General features: G+C 47.6%; 1 protein-coding gene across 2 annotated transcripts in view; it reads left to right on the forward strand.

The window, feature by feature from the left end:
- The first annotated feature begins 12,950 nt into the window (after positions 1 to 12,950).
- LOC137536050 (peroxisomal N(1)-acetyl-spermine/spermidine oxidase-like) overlaps positions 12,951 to 14,758 on the forward strand; it is a 168,862-nt gene continuing 167,054 nt past the window's right edge. For both annotated transcript variants that reach the window (XM_068258022.1, XM_068258023.1), the window contains exon 1: positions 12,951 to 13,138. In XM_068258022.1, the coding sequence (XP_068114123.1) occupies positions 12,988 to 13,138 (151 nt within the window). In that variant the 5' untranslated portion in view covers positions 12,951 to 12,987. The remainder of the gene's footprint in view (positions 13,139 to 14,758) is intronic.

Raw genomic sequence — 14,758 nt, forward strand, 5'->3', positions numbered from 1 at the left:
TTCTGTGACATACACCTCTACTGTCCGGCGACCTTGTCGCAAGTTCCTTAACTTTTGAACTGCAGTAGAGGTAACATCAGGATCAGAGTACAAGACAGACATTGCTTTAAACAAATTTTCCACTGAAGATAAGGCTTCATGCTCAGCAGGTAGACCGTAGGCCCAGGATTTCGGATCTCCTTGCAATAGAGATATGACAAATGACACTTTTTGGAAATCTGAACCAGAGGTGTAATGAATAGTGACATGTCAGCTGCGGTGGATAGCAGTACCACCGCAGCTGCTTGTGGTTCTCTGCCTGCCAGTCTCCCTACGCCGCGGGCATCTAGCACGCCGAGGACGGGAGTGGGGAGTAATCGCATGTCGGCTGCGGTGGACGGTGGGTCCACCGCGGTCATTGCTGGGTCCCTGCCTGCTGATTTTTCCGCGTCCCAGGCGTCTAGTACGCCAAGGACGCGTGTCTCCGCTGTGCTCAGGGGTACATTAGCTCACGTCAGGATCTTTATACCAGGAGGAGGCGCGTCAGCTGACCGGCTGGTCGGCTGACGTCAGAGGGCACGCTCGCCGCTCCTGATTGGCCGATGCTGGTGGGCGTGCCTTGGGGGTCTCCTCCACTTCTTAAGCCTCTCGGCTTCACTTGCAAATTGTCTGCTGTTGTGAATACTTCGTGTTAGCGCTCAGACCTTAGATAGTTCCGGTGTGCTTTGATCTGGGAGGAATCCAGGGATTTCACACACGACTAGGAATTATTATTACTACTGTTATTATTGCTTGATTATTCTGTGTATGACTCTGGCTAGTTCTGACCAATCTTACTCTCAGTGATTCTGTATCTTTGCCTATCTGATCCTGTTGCCAAACCTAGCCTGATTATCGTTCTGTCTCTGTCTCCTGATTCTGTACCTCTGCCCATCTGATCCTGTTGCCAACCTTGCCTGATACTCGTTCTGTCTCTGTCTATCGATTCTGTACCTGACCAGTCTGTCTGTTGCCGATCTGATCTGTCTGACCATTCTACTCTCACCAGGGACCCCTGTCTCTGGTGAGAGGTTCAGTACGGGTAGTGCCCACCAGCTCCTCTGGTGAGGTAGTGCAAATACTGCCAGTACTACTGTTACACCAATCACCACACTTAGTGCATTAAAGTGTAATTGGATTATGTCACTTCTTAGTGACATATTAGCATTGCTAGCTAATACACCAGCATCTATATATCTGTATTATTGGTGATTCTGCAGATCATCATATAATCAGGTATATATCTGTATTATAGGTGATACTGCAGATCGCCTGATAATCAGAAATTTGTTCTTGCTAACACCAATCGTTACAAGAGGATTGGAGACAGACTTAGAAATATATTAACCCTCCTGGCGGTAACCCCTGAAGGGTGGATCGGGACTCCCAATGACATCATGACGTCGATGACGTCATCTTTGAATGGGATTTCCTGATTGCAGATCGCCTGAGGCGATCAGAGCGGGTAGGGGGATGCCGCTGCACAACGGCTATCAAGTAAAAAAAAAAAAAAAAAACTGCTGCGCTGCCCCCTGGTGGTTTTTAATAGACCGCCAGGAGAGTTAACCACTTGCCGACCACGCAATCATAACGCGCGTCGGCAAAGTGGCAGCTGCAGGACCAGCAACGCACATCTGCGTCGCCGGCTGCAAGCTAATTAATCAGGAAACAGCCGCTCGCGCGAGCGGCTGTTTCCTGTCAATTCACGGCGGGAGGCTCCGTGAATAGCCTGCGGGCCGCCGATCGCGGCTCGCAGGCTAAATGTAAACACAAGCGGAAATAATCTGCTTTGTTTACATTTTTACAACGCTGCTACAGTAGCAGCGTTGTAGTAGATCAGCGATCCCCGGCCAATCAGCGGCCGGGGATCGCTATCACATGACAGCGGGGAGCCTGTTAGAGGCTGCACAGGACAGATCTGTTCCTGTGCAGCCTCTGATCTCTCGGGCAGGGAGGGAGGAGAGGGAGAGGGGGAATCTTGCGGTGGAGGGGGCTTTGAGGTGCCCCCGCCACCCACAGCATGCAGGAGCGATCAGACCCCCCCAGCACATCATCCCCCTAGTGGGGAAAAAAGGGGGGCGATCTGGTCGCTCTGCCTGTCACTTGATCTGTGCTGAGGGCTGTAGAGCGCACCCAGCACAGATCTGAAAAAACAGCGCTGGTCCTTAAGGGGGGGGGGGGGGGGTAAAGGCTAGGTCCTCAAGTGGTTAAACAGCTGTTCATGAAATTGCTCAATTGAAGTTTGGTTCCAGAAAATGTTTCCGGTATAGGCATTTTTGGATCCATAGAAGATCTACTGGAGCAGATGGAGGAATTTGATCAGATGCCTCAGTACGTGGAATGGCCAAATGAGTCAGTTGAGCCTGTTAAGCTGTTACTTGTTCAGTGAGGGCATTAACAGCCGCTGTTAGAAGCAGTATTTTTTGTTGCAAGTCCTCCATGATGGAGTATAATCTCCTAGATAGGGGATATTCTGGCTCTGGATACTGTCTGGCTTGTCTGGCTACTTGCTATAGGTGCTCTGTGTATGCTGTGTCAGAGTGCACTGTGTATGCTGCGTCAGAGTGCACTGTGTATGCTGCGTCAGAGTGCACTGTGTATGCTGCGTCAGAGTGCTGTGTGTATGCTGTGTCAGAGTGCACTGTGTATGCTGCATCAGAGTGCTGTGTGTCTCCTGTTTCAGGTTGCTCTGTGTATGCTGTGTCAGGGTGCTCTGTGTGTGTGAGTATATGTCAGGGAGCTCTGTGGGTGAGTATATGTCTGGGTGCTGTGTGTGTGTGTACCTGAGGATTCGAGACACTCAGGGGACAGGAGAGGTCGCGGGGGGGGGGGGGGGGGGTGTGTCTGGGCAGGGGACGTTACCCTGAGCCTCAGTGTGTGTGTGTATATATATGTGTATATTTATTATTATTATTATTATGCTGCCTGATGTATTTTTTGAGTGAGGGTGTGGTTGGTGCTTGATTTCTGTTTTGTGAGTGGGGGTGCCTGCAAAATTTCTATTTTTCTAGTAAAGGTAGGGTTCCAGCCTGATTTTTTTTTTGGGGGGGGGGGGAGTGATTTGGGGAAGAGTTCGGAGGGGGAGGTTTGGATGTGGGGGGCCCCTTTCAAAATTTCGCAGGGGGCCCAGTGGCTTCAAGTCACAGACAGAAATCTGCAGAAAGACAAGGCACTTGGTGTGAGCGCAATCTCCGCTTCGCCCGTGATAGCCCAGCGTAGGCTATCACGGGTGAAGACTGAGGGTGCTCACCTTTCTCTTATACTAGGACTAACCAATCAAAAGAAACGGAATCCAAAACAACCAATCATTCTGCGGCGTCAGTAAGTTAGCTGACACGCCGGCATGCATCCTGCTACGTACTGAGGACGCGTCCACCGCTTGGCCAATAGGGAAGGAGCGCCATGCGCTCCACTGACATCAGAGCTTCGCCGAGAGCCAGAGGCTTGCGCCTCAGCGTGAGTCTCGGCGTTCCACCGCCATATGCGGCAAGGTTTTACGCATGATATGACATGTGATTGTAACACGGGATGGTGTCAGCGGTGCAGGGCTGCCTGGTGGTCTTCCATCACCCCTCCTCCACCACCGGGTGGCACTGCAATGCTAACACCATCCCCTAGGTTATCATCACATGTCATATCATGTGATCGTAACTCCTAAGAGGATGCCCAGAGAACGATGCCACCGGTGGATGAAGAAGAGAAGCCGATCCAGTCTCCCGGAACAGTTAAATATAAAGATGCTCCCTGTGCCATTCTACATAGCTGCATTAGGTGGATAAACAGCATATGCCATTTGAAGACACCCTGGCATGCATTATCTATCTTGAGATAATGGATGCAGGGCTGCTAATAGGTTAAGGCTATTTTCACACTTAATTTATTTCGTAGTGCTGTCGTACTCTACCCGCCCCAGCTCGTCGTGAGGGCAAAGTAAGTCTATGGAGACTTGCACACTAACGTGAAGAGATGGCCCAAACCTCCAATTTTCGGTTCGTGAACCTCCGCGAAAGTTCGGTTCGTGTGAACTTTTGTGAACCGCAATAGACTTCAATGGGGAGGCGAACTTTGAAAACTAGAAAAAATTATGCTCGCCACAAAAGTGATGGAAAAGATGTTTCGAGGGGCCTAACACCTGGAGGGGGCATGGCGGAGAAATCACATTGAATGCTAAATTGCAGGCCTAAAGTGCTTTAACCACTTCCCGACCGCCGTATTGACAAATGGCGGCCGGGAAGTGGACCCCGCAAGGACCGCCGTATTGACAAATGGCGGCGGTCCTTGTAGGGGCATGGGCGGAGCGATCGCGTCATCAGTGACGCGATCCTCCGCCTCCGCCTGGCGCCGCTCACCCGCCGCAACATCCCGCCGGCCATACGGAAGCGTCGGCGGGGTGTTAACCCGACGATCGCCGCATAAAAAGTGTATAATACACTTTGTAATGTTTACAAAGTGTATTATACAGGCTGCCTCCTGCTCTGGTGGTCCCAGTGTCCGAGGGACCACCAGGGCAGGCTGCAGCCACCCTAGTTTGCACCAAGCACACTGATTCCCCCCCCCCCTGCCCCAGATCGCCCACAGCACCCATCAGACCCCCCCTGCCCACCCCCCAGACCCCTGTTTGCACCCAATAACCCCCCTAATCACCCATCAATCACTCCCTGTCACTATCTGTCAACGCTATTTTTTTTTATCCCCCCCCACCCCCTGCTCCCTCCTGATCACCCCCCACCCCTCAGATTCTCCCCAGACCCCCCCCCCCCCATGTACTGTATGCATCTATCCCCCCTGATCACCTGTCAATCACCTGTCAATCACCCATCAATCACCCATCAATCACCCCCTGTCACTGCCACCCATCAATCAGCCCCTAACCTGCCCCTTGCGGGCAATCTGATCACCCACCCACACCAATAGATTGCCCGCAGATCCGACATCAGATCACCACCCAAGCACAGTGTTTACATCTATTCTCTCCTCTAAACACCCACTAATTACCCATCAATCACCCATCAATCACCCCCTATCACCACCTGTCACTGTTACCCATCAGATCAGACCCTAATCTGCCCCTTGCGGGCACCCAATCACCCGCCTACACGCTCAGATTGCCCTCAGACCCCCCCTTATCAATTCGCCAGGGCATTATTTACATCTGTCCTTCCCTGTAATAACCCACTGATCACCTGTCAATCACCCATCAATCACCCCCTGTCACTGCCACCCATCAATCACCCCCTGTCACTGCCACCCATCAATCAACCCCTAACCTGCCCCTTGCGGGCAAACTGATCACCCACCCACACCAATAGATCGCCCGCAGATCCGACATCAGATCACCACCCAAGCGCAGTGTTTACATCTATTCTCTCCTCTAAACACCCACTAATTATCCATCAATCACCCATCAATCACCCCCTATCACCACCTGTCACTGTTACCCATCAGATCAGACCCTAATCTGCCCTTGCGGGCACCCAATCACCCGCCTACACGCTCAGATTGCCCTCAGACCCCCCTTATCAATTCGCCAGGGCATTATTTACATCTGTCCTTCCCTGTAATAACCCACTGATCACCTGTCAATCACCTGTCAATCACCCATCAATCACCCCCTGTCACTGCCACCCATCAATCACCCCCTGTCACTGCCACCCATCAATCAGCCCCTAACCTGCCCCTTGCGGGCAAACTGATCACCCACCCACACCAATAGATCGCCCGCAGATCCAAAATCAGATCACCTCCCAAGCGCAGTGTTTACATCTATTCTCTACCCTAAACACCCACTAATTACCCATCAATCACCCCCTATCACCACCTGTCACTGTTACCCATCAGATCAGACCCTAATCTGCCCCTTGTGGGCACCCAATCACCCGCCTACACGCTCAGATTGCCCTCAGACCCCCCCTTATCAATTCGCCAGTGCAATATTTACATCTGTTCTCCCCTGTAATAACCCACTGATTACCTGTAAATCACCTGTCAATCACCTATCAATCACCCATCAATCACCCCCTGTCACTGCCTCCCATCAATCACCCCCTGTCACTGCCACCCATCAATCACCCGCTGTCACTGCCACCCATCAATCAGCCCCTAACCTGCCCCTTGCGGGCAATCTGATCACCCACCCACACCAATAGATCACCCGCAGATCCGACGTCCGATCACCTCCCAAGTGCAGTGTTTACATCTGTTCTCTACCCTAAACACCCACTAATTACCCATCAATCACCCCCTGTCACTGCTACCTATTAGATTAGACCCCTATCTGCCCCTAGGGCACTCAATCACCCGCCCACACCCTCAGAATGCCCTTAGACCCCAGCCCTGATCACCTCGCCAGTGCATTGCTTGCATCTATTCCCCCCTCTAATCACACCTTGAGACACCCATCAATCACCTCCTGTCACCCCCTAGCACACCTACCCATCAGATCAGGCCCTAATTTCCCCCGTGTGGGCTCCTGATCACTCGGCCAAACCCTCAGATCCCCCTCAGACCCCCTTCCGATCACCTCCCCGGTGCATTGATTGCATCTATTTTCCCCTCTAACCACCCCCTGAGACACCCATCAATCACCTCCTGTCACCCCCCCTAGCACTCCTATCCATCAGATCAGGCCCAATACAACCTGTCATCTAAAAGGCCACCCTGCTTATGACCGGTTCCACAAAATTCGCCCCCTCATAGACCACCTGTCATCAAAATTTGCAGATGCTTATACCCCTGAACAGTCATTTTGAGACATTTGGTTTCCAGACTACTCACGGTTTTGGGCCCGTAAAATGCCAGGGCGGTATAGGAACCCCACAAGTGACCCCATTTTAGAAAAAAAGACACCCCAAGGTATTCTGTTAGGTGTATGACGAGTTCATAGAAGATTTTATTTTTTGTCAAAAGTTAGCGGAAATTGATTTTTATTGGTTTTTTTTTCACAAAGTGTCATTTTTCACTAACTTGTGACAAAAAATAAAATCTTCTATGAACTCGCCATACACCTAACGGAATACCTTGGGGTGTCTTCTATCTAAAATGGGGTCACTTGTGGGGTTCCTATACTGCCCTGGCATTTTAGGGGCCCTAAAACCGCGAGGAGTAGTCTAGAAAACAAATGACTCAAAATGACCTGTGAATAGGACGTTGGGCCCCTTAGCGCACCTAGGCTGCAAAAAAGTGTCACACATGTGGTACCGCCGTACTCAGGAAAAGTAGTATAATGTGTTTTGGGGTGTATTTTTACACATACCCATGCTGGGTGGGAGAAATTTCTATGTAAATGGACAATTGTGTGTAAAAAAAATCAAACAATTGTCATTTACAGAGATATTTCTCCCACTTAGCATGGGTATGTGTAAAAATGCACCCCAAAACACATTGTACTACTTCTCCCGAGTACGGCGATACCACATGTGTGGCACTTTTTTGCACCCTAACTGCGCTAAGGGGCCCAAAGTCCAATGAGTACCTTTAGGATTTCACAGGTCATTTTGAGAAATTTTGTTTCAAGACTACTCCTCACGGTTTAGGGCCCCTAAAATGCCAGGGCAGTATAGGAACCCCACAAATGACTCCATTTTAGAAAGAAGACACCCCAAGGTATTCTGTTAGTAGTACGGTGAGTTCATAGAAGATTTTATTTTTTGTCACAAGTTAGCGGAAATTGATTTTTATTGTTTTTTTTCACAAAGTGTCATTTTCCGCTAACTTGTGACAAAAAAAAAATCTTCTATGAACTCACCGTACTACTAACTGAATACCTTGGGGTGTCTTCTTTCTAAAATAGGGTCATTTGTGGGGTTCCTATACTGTCCTGGCATTTTAGGGGCCCTAAACCGTGAGGAGTAGTCTTGAAACGAAATTTCTCAAAATGATCTGTGAAATCCTAAAGGTACTCATTGGACTTTGGGCCCCTTAGCGCAGTTAGGGTGCAAAAAAGTGCCCCACATGTGGTATCGCCGTACTCAGGAGAAGTAGTATAATGTGTTTTGGGGTGTATTTGTACACATACCCATGCTGAGTGGGAGAAAGATCTCTGTAAATGGACAATTGTGTGTAAAAAAAATTAAAAAATTGTCATTTACAGAGATATTTCTCCCACCAAGCATCGGTATGTGTAAAAATACACCCCAAAACACATTATACTACTTCTCCTGAGTACGGCAATACCACATGTGTGGCACTTTTTTGCAGCCTAACTGCGCTAAGGGGCCCAAAGTCCAATGAGCACCTTTAGGCTTTACAGGGGTGCTTACAAATTAGCACCCCCCAAAATGCGAGGACAGTAAACACACCCCACAAATGACCCCATTTTGGAAAGTAGACACTTCAAGGTATTCAGAGAGGGGCATGGTGAGTCCGTAGCAGATTTCATTTTTTTTTGTCGCAAGTTAGAAGAAATGGAAACTTTTTTTTTTTTTTTTTTTGTCACAAAGTGTCATTTTCCACTTACTTGTGACAAAAATTAATATCTTCTATGAACTCACTATGCCTCTCAGTGAATACTTTGGGATGTCTTCTTTCCAAAATGGGGTCATTTGGGGGGTATTTATACTATCCTGGAATTCTAGCCCCTCATGAAACATGTCAGGTGGTCAGAAAAGTCATAGATGCTTGAAAATGGGAAAATTCACTTTTTGCACCATAGTTTGTAAACACTATAACTTTTACCCAAACCAATAAATATACACTGAATGTTTTTTTTTTTTAATCAAAAACATGTTTGTCCACATTTTTCGCGCTGCATGTATGCAGAAATTTTACTTTATTTGAAAAATGTCAGCACAGAAAGTTAATAAAATAATTTTTTTGCCAAAATTCATGTCTTTTTTGATGAATATAATAAAAAGTAAAAATCGCAGGAGCAATCAAATAGCACCAAAAGAAAGCTTTATTAGTTTCAAGAAAAGGAGCCAAAATTCATTTAGGTGGTAGGTTGTATGAGCGAGCAATAAACCGTGAAATCTGCAGTGGTCTGAATGGATAAAAAGTGGCCGGTCCTTAAGGGGGGTAAAGCCCTAGGTCCTCAAGTGGTGAAAACATCTTGCATGTGTATACATCAATCAGGGAGTGTAATTAGAGTACTGCTTCACACTGACACACCAAACCCACTGTGTAACGCACCGCAAATAGCTGTTTGTGTAGTGACGGCCGTGCTGGACTGGTGCGCACCATGGCGAGAGTGCAGGCCGTGGCGGTTTTCAAGCCCATATGGCCGCCGGGCTGTGGTAGCTCAATGATGGAACAACAGTGACTGTCCAGCTGATCAAATTTGGTCTGTCCACAATGAAGCAACAACCTTATTATCTTTGGTGTGCCACCCCCTGAGACACTCATATAGCCAGCGGTCATTGCTTCATTGTGATACGCAAGCCCCTTCACTGCGGCAAGGTAATGCTTACGAAGGGGAATGGGCACATGTACATGCCTTTTGTTTTGTTGTTGCAGCTGCAGTGCAGCCAGAAAAATTAGCCAGGCATGTACACGCACCAGAAAAATTAGTATAGTGGCCGCTGCTAGCAGCGGCCTTAAAAATTCAGGAATCCGCCTGAAATCCTGGACCCTGTTGGTGGTGGCGGAGAAGGCAGTCAAGCGGCCTGCGGGCAGATATGCTGAGTGAGGAGCCACTTAGTTTTGGGGCAGGCAGTCACACGGCGTGCAGGCAGAGATGCTGTGTGTGGGGACTGACTTAGTCTTCGGGCAGGCCTGAGCGTGCTTTGCAGACCAGGCATCCGTGGTCAGATGGACCCTTGACCCAACGCTGTGTGACAGAGATGTCACCACTCGCCTTTCAACATCACGGTGCAGTTTAGGTATCGCCTTTTTTGAGAAAAAATTGTGTCTGGTATCTTCCACTGTGGTGTGTGGCTTTGCTTTTGTGTGCTGCTTTTCCTCAGGTGGTCATCCCATTGCAGTTTGTGCTTTCTAATCATGTGCGTTCGTAAGGTAGTTGTCTCTACGCGGGTCTTGGTCTTTCCGCGGCTCAATTTTCGGTGGCAGAGAGTACAGATGGCATTGCTCTCATCTGAGGCAGACACACTAAAGAAATTCCACACTGCTGAGCTGTGGGGTGATGGCACTTTGGTGGTGGCGGCCGACTCAGTGTTAAGTGGGGTGCCAGAATCAGAGCAGGAGGAGGAACATATGTCACGCTTCCGTGTGGAAGCTGAGAAAGATGAGGTGTTCTGTGTTAAATAGTCAACTACGTCCTGACAATATTGGATGTTGATGGCATGTGCCTTCTTCTGAACACTGTACTTTGGTCGAGGGCCACACGAAATCACGACAGCGCGACCTCGAACAGACCTGCCAGGTGGTCTGCATCTGCCTTTTGTTTTGTCCATATTGGGGGAGATGAAGTGAAAGGTATGCACTGACTTGACTAATACAATGTGCAGTCACACAGGTGCAGTTAACAGGTATGCACGGAGTGGTATATCACACTGCGTGCACTCACGTAGGTAGGTGGGTGCACTGAACACAACAGGTAGGTATATGCAGTGATGAGGTGGGTGCACTCAACACAAAAGGTAGGTATATGCAGTGATGAGGTGGGTTCACTGAACACAACAGGTAGGTATATGCAGTGGTGAGGTGGGTTCACTGAACACAACAGGTAGGTATATGCAGTACTGAGTATTACAATGTTCACCTGTCACACACACAGGTAGTCACTGAATGTGCTGGGCCTGGCTGGCAGTGGCACACACACAGTATGAATTAGCAAGGCTGTCTATGCAACAGCAACACAAGTGTCAGTGGGACACACAGAAAAAAAAATAGATCACAAGAACAAGATTAGCTCTCAAAAGAGCTGTTGTGTGGTGCTATTTTATCAATAAGAATCAGCAAGGAGCAAGCTAACAAGCCTACAAGAGCCTAACTAATCTTTCCCTATGAGAGAGTCTGAGGCAGCTGTCCCTTCTCTAGTTAATGCAGGCACACGAGTGAGTGTAATGGCCGGCGGGGCCTGCCTTTTATAAGGGGGGAGTGGCTCCAGGAGAGAGTGTAGCCTGATTGGCTACAATGTGCCTGCTGACTGTGATGTAGAGGGAAAAAGTTGAGCCTAATGGTGCACTATGGGGGCAAACCGAACTTCCAGAAAAGTTTGCCTTAGATGGCGAACGCGAACCACTGGAAGTTTGCCGGGAAGCGTTCGGGCCATCTCTGCTAACGTGTGATGGAAGTAGTGAAATCGACTCAAGGCCACTGCAAACTATGCAGTGCATTGCTGCGTTATCCAAGCCTACAGCATGGATTATGTAGCAATGCAAGTCTATGGCGACGTGGTAAGTGTGAATACCTGATCGCGGTAGCAGCACGCAGGTGCAGGGTGCCAAAACTTCAGTGACGTACTTCCTGTTCAGCAGGGAGTACGTCACTGAGTGGGGGGTGGTACTACGCACATAACCCTATCGGTGCACTCTGCCCCAGGGTACTATGCACGAGGGAATGATGCGGACGATTGCAACGGACAATAGAGGGAGTGGAAAGTTTAACGTCCGTTTCGATGATCCACAGTGATGTGTCTGGAGACTGGGGCAAATGCACTCCCCGATAGGCTAGATTATCGCAGACTGCACAGAAGTGTGGTCCACTTACTGCAATGGATCCCACGGAGTGTGAATGGCTGCACAGTGAGCAGCATGGTGGTGTAGTGTTTAGCGCTTTCACCTTGCAGAGTTGGGTCCCCGGATCGAATCCCAGCCAGGTCAACATCTGCAAGGAGTTTGTATGTTCTCCCCATACAGATAAGTTAATTGGCTTCCCCCTAAAAATTGGCCCTAGACTATGATACATACACAACACAATACATACATAGACATATGACTATGGTAGGAATTAGATAGTGAGCCCCTCTGAGGGACCGTTGAGTGAAAATATAATATACTCTGTACAGCGCTGCAGAAGATGTCAGCGCTATATAACTACTAAATAATAATGGCTCCTAAGTATAACATAGTAGCTGTTCAATCTCTGCTTAGCAATGAGCAGAGAATGGACAACAACAAAGTCCGTTCTCCACTCTAGTGGGAACAGAGCCTTTGGGGGAAACATCAGCTGTACAGCAGTCGTAGAGAACACAGACTTACTGGACAAACTGTGCGCAAACGTATGAATGGACACAGGCACACTATTAATGATACCAAATCTGGACTCCCAGATGCTACACACTTTCGGTCCAACGGACACAGCATGGATGATCTTCGTGTCACTGCCCTGAACGGTGGCTTCAAAACGTCAAATGATCGATTAATAGCAGAAACAAAATTTATAAATTGGTTCAAAGCTGTGCAGAACGGTTTGAATAAGGACAACAACTTTTTATATTGGTATATCATCCTGATTTAAAACTTCTTGCTTTTACTTGACAAACTGTCACAGAAAATAAGAAAAAGTGGCATATCGATAACTGAAATCAACATCTTTAATATGCGGGGGTAGATGTGAGGGGCCTTATCTATTTTGGTCATAGTTAAACATGCCTGCGCACCTCCCTGTGTTATTCAATTCTTAATGAATGAGGTAGACTGGCAGCAACCCAAAGCTCTATTATGACACAATAGCTTCACCTTGGGAAACACAGAAGCATAGTAAGTTTTCCAAAATAGCAGGCTACAATGTGTACTCAGGTAACCTGGGAGCAAATAAAAGTTGGAAATACATGCTTCAATACCTACAAGTTTCTTGCTTGGCACCCACCCAGCACATTTGATAGCGTTGGGTTATGTAATCAGCCAGGGTGTGCCCAGCAATGTATGAGCAGAACCTTGTGGAGAGTTAAGCAGCCACCCTTCTGCATAGAACTTTACCCTCAAGCTGTCATTTGTGCAGAGAGAAGGCCAAGTACAGTGGTATAACGTGCCAAATGGAAGAACAAGAGTAGAGCCCCTCCCCCTCCATACTCTGTTATTAGGCCAACTGGCTTTTTACTCAGTTGTGCAGATTGCAGCGCAGGAAGAGAAGATGGGATCCCGTGGGCCAGCAATCCTCATTATCGGTGGTGGTATCTCTGGTATTGGAGCAGCTGAGAAGCTGTACCAAAATGGCTTCCACAATATCAGGATCCTAGAGGCAACAGGGAGAACTGGAGGCCGCATATGGTCCCACAAATTTGGTAAGAAATATGTAATGAACAACTTCATCAAACTGTAAGAGTGAACAGAGGCGCCAGCAGGATAAAAGGTTCTAAAAGGCTTAAAATCCCTCAGGAGGTGGTGGTAAACTCGCCTTCCCGAAGCAGACAAGATACCGTCAGTTTTATGACAACAGGTTTATTAATATACTCCAAAACAAACAGTGCAACGCGTTTCACGGGTATGTTCCCGCTTTCTCAGGCAATAAACAGATAGGAGTACACAGTATAGTCTCAATACCCGTGAAACGCGTTGCACTGTTTGTTTTGGAGTATATTAATAAACCTGGTATCTTGTCTGCTTCGGGAAGGCGAGTCCACCACCACCTCCTGAGGGATTTTAAGCCGTTTAGAACCTTTTATCCTGCTGGCGCCTCTGTTCACTCTTACATTATCAATATCCACCCCTGGTGGTAGGTTGTTGCCTCTTATTTTCTTATCTACAGAGAGCGACTTTTAATCCTGAGTGAGGACAGGTCTAATCTCCTCACCTGCCTATACAGTGGTTACCTAGGAGGTAACCCACGTTTGTGAGTATATACATTATATACTTTTATATTCTTTTCCAACCCCTTGTTTTGCATACTACACTATATTGGGCTCTCGGTATATCTTTTGTCTTTAACTTCATCAAACTGCTTAGAATACACATAAACAGTCACTATGGAGACTTGCAGGCTGTCACCTTACTTATTGGCAACAGGAGTGCAAGATGCACTTTGTCAACTACAATGCATATATAGCATTCCAAACCTCATTCTGTCTGTACGATAATGTATAATTGAATTATGAAAACTGGATCAAAATAAGTTGTTGTCTTTAGCAATAAGTGAAATTTGATCTTCAGGATGATATACTTTTGTTCAATGTCTATAAATCATCCCCAATATTTTTGTTTTTAAACATTTTAAATGATACCACATGCTAATTTGTTTTTGTAAGAGCAGACCGTAAAATTATGTACTTTAAATATTTGTTGTTGCAAACAATCATTGTTAATCACTACTGTTTCCCACAACAGTTTTAGAAACTAACTCTCTGCTCAGCTTTAGTCCAGCAGCCAGTTCAGGCCTATAGAGAGAGGGAAGAACATTTGACATCTTGTGCTATGAAATGGTCCATCATTACAGATCATAACACTAATGGGGCAAAGTCATAGCTCCCAAGTGTCCGTCTTTTGGAGGGACAGTCCCTCTTTAGGAACCCTGTCCCTCTTTATACCTCATTTGTCCCTCTTTCAGGACTACAAAGAGGAAAAACAAAAGGTGAGGAGCGCTTCGTAGTGTGATAAATTTGACTGATCATAAAATTGCACATAAAAGTTACACTTACTGAATGGGGATAAAATTGGCGCATCTGGTTTGGCATATAGCCCAGAAGAGACGTCCCGTCTGTATAGACAACCTGGAGCTGCAGTGGCCAGCGGCAACAGTGGCACAGATGGATGGTGGACCGAGGGGTCTTCCTTGGGATGGTGGTGTGCAGCAATTTTATGATCAATAAAATTTATCACACTACGGAGCGCTTCTCCCGTTTTGTTTTTCCTCTTTGTAGTCCACTTCAGCCGAGTGTTTGAGGAGGTGCTAGAGTGTGAATACCCTT

Source organism: Hyperolius riggenbachi, chromosome 10, assembly GCF_040937935.1.
Source record: "Hyperolius riggenbachi isolate aHypRig1 chromosome 10, aHypRig1.pri, whole genome shotgun sequence".
NCBI classification, from domain to species: domain Eukaryota; kingdom Metazoa; phylum Chordata; class Amphibia; order Anura; family Hyperoliidae; genus Hyperolius; species Hyperolius riggenbachi.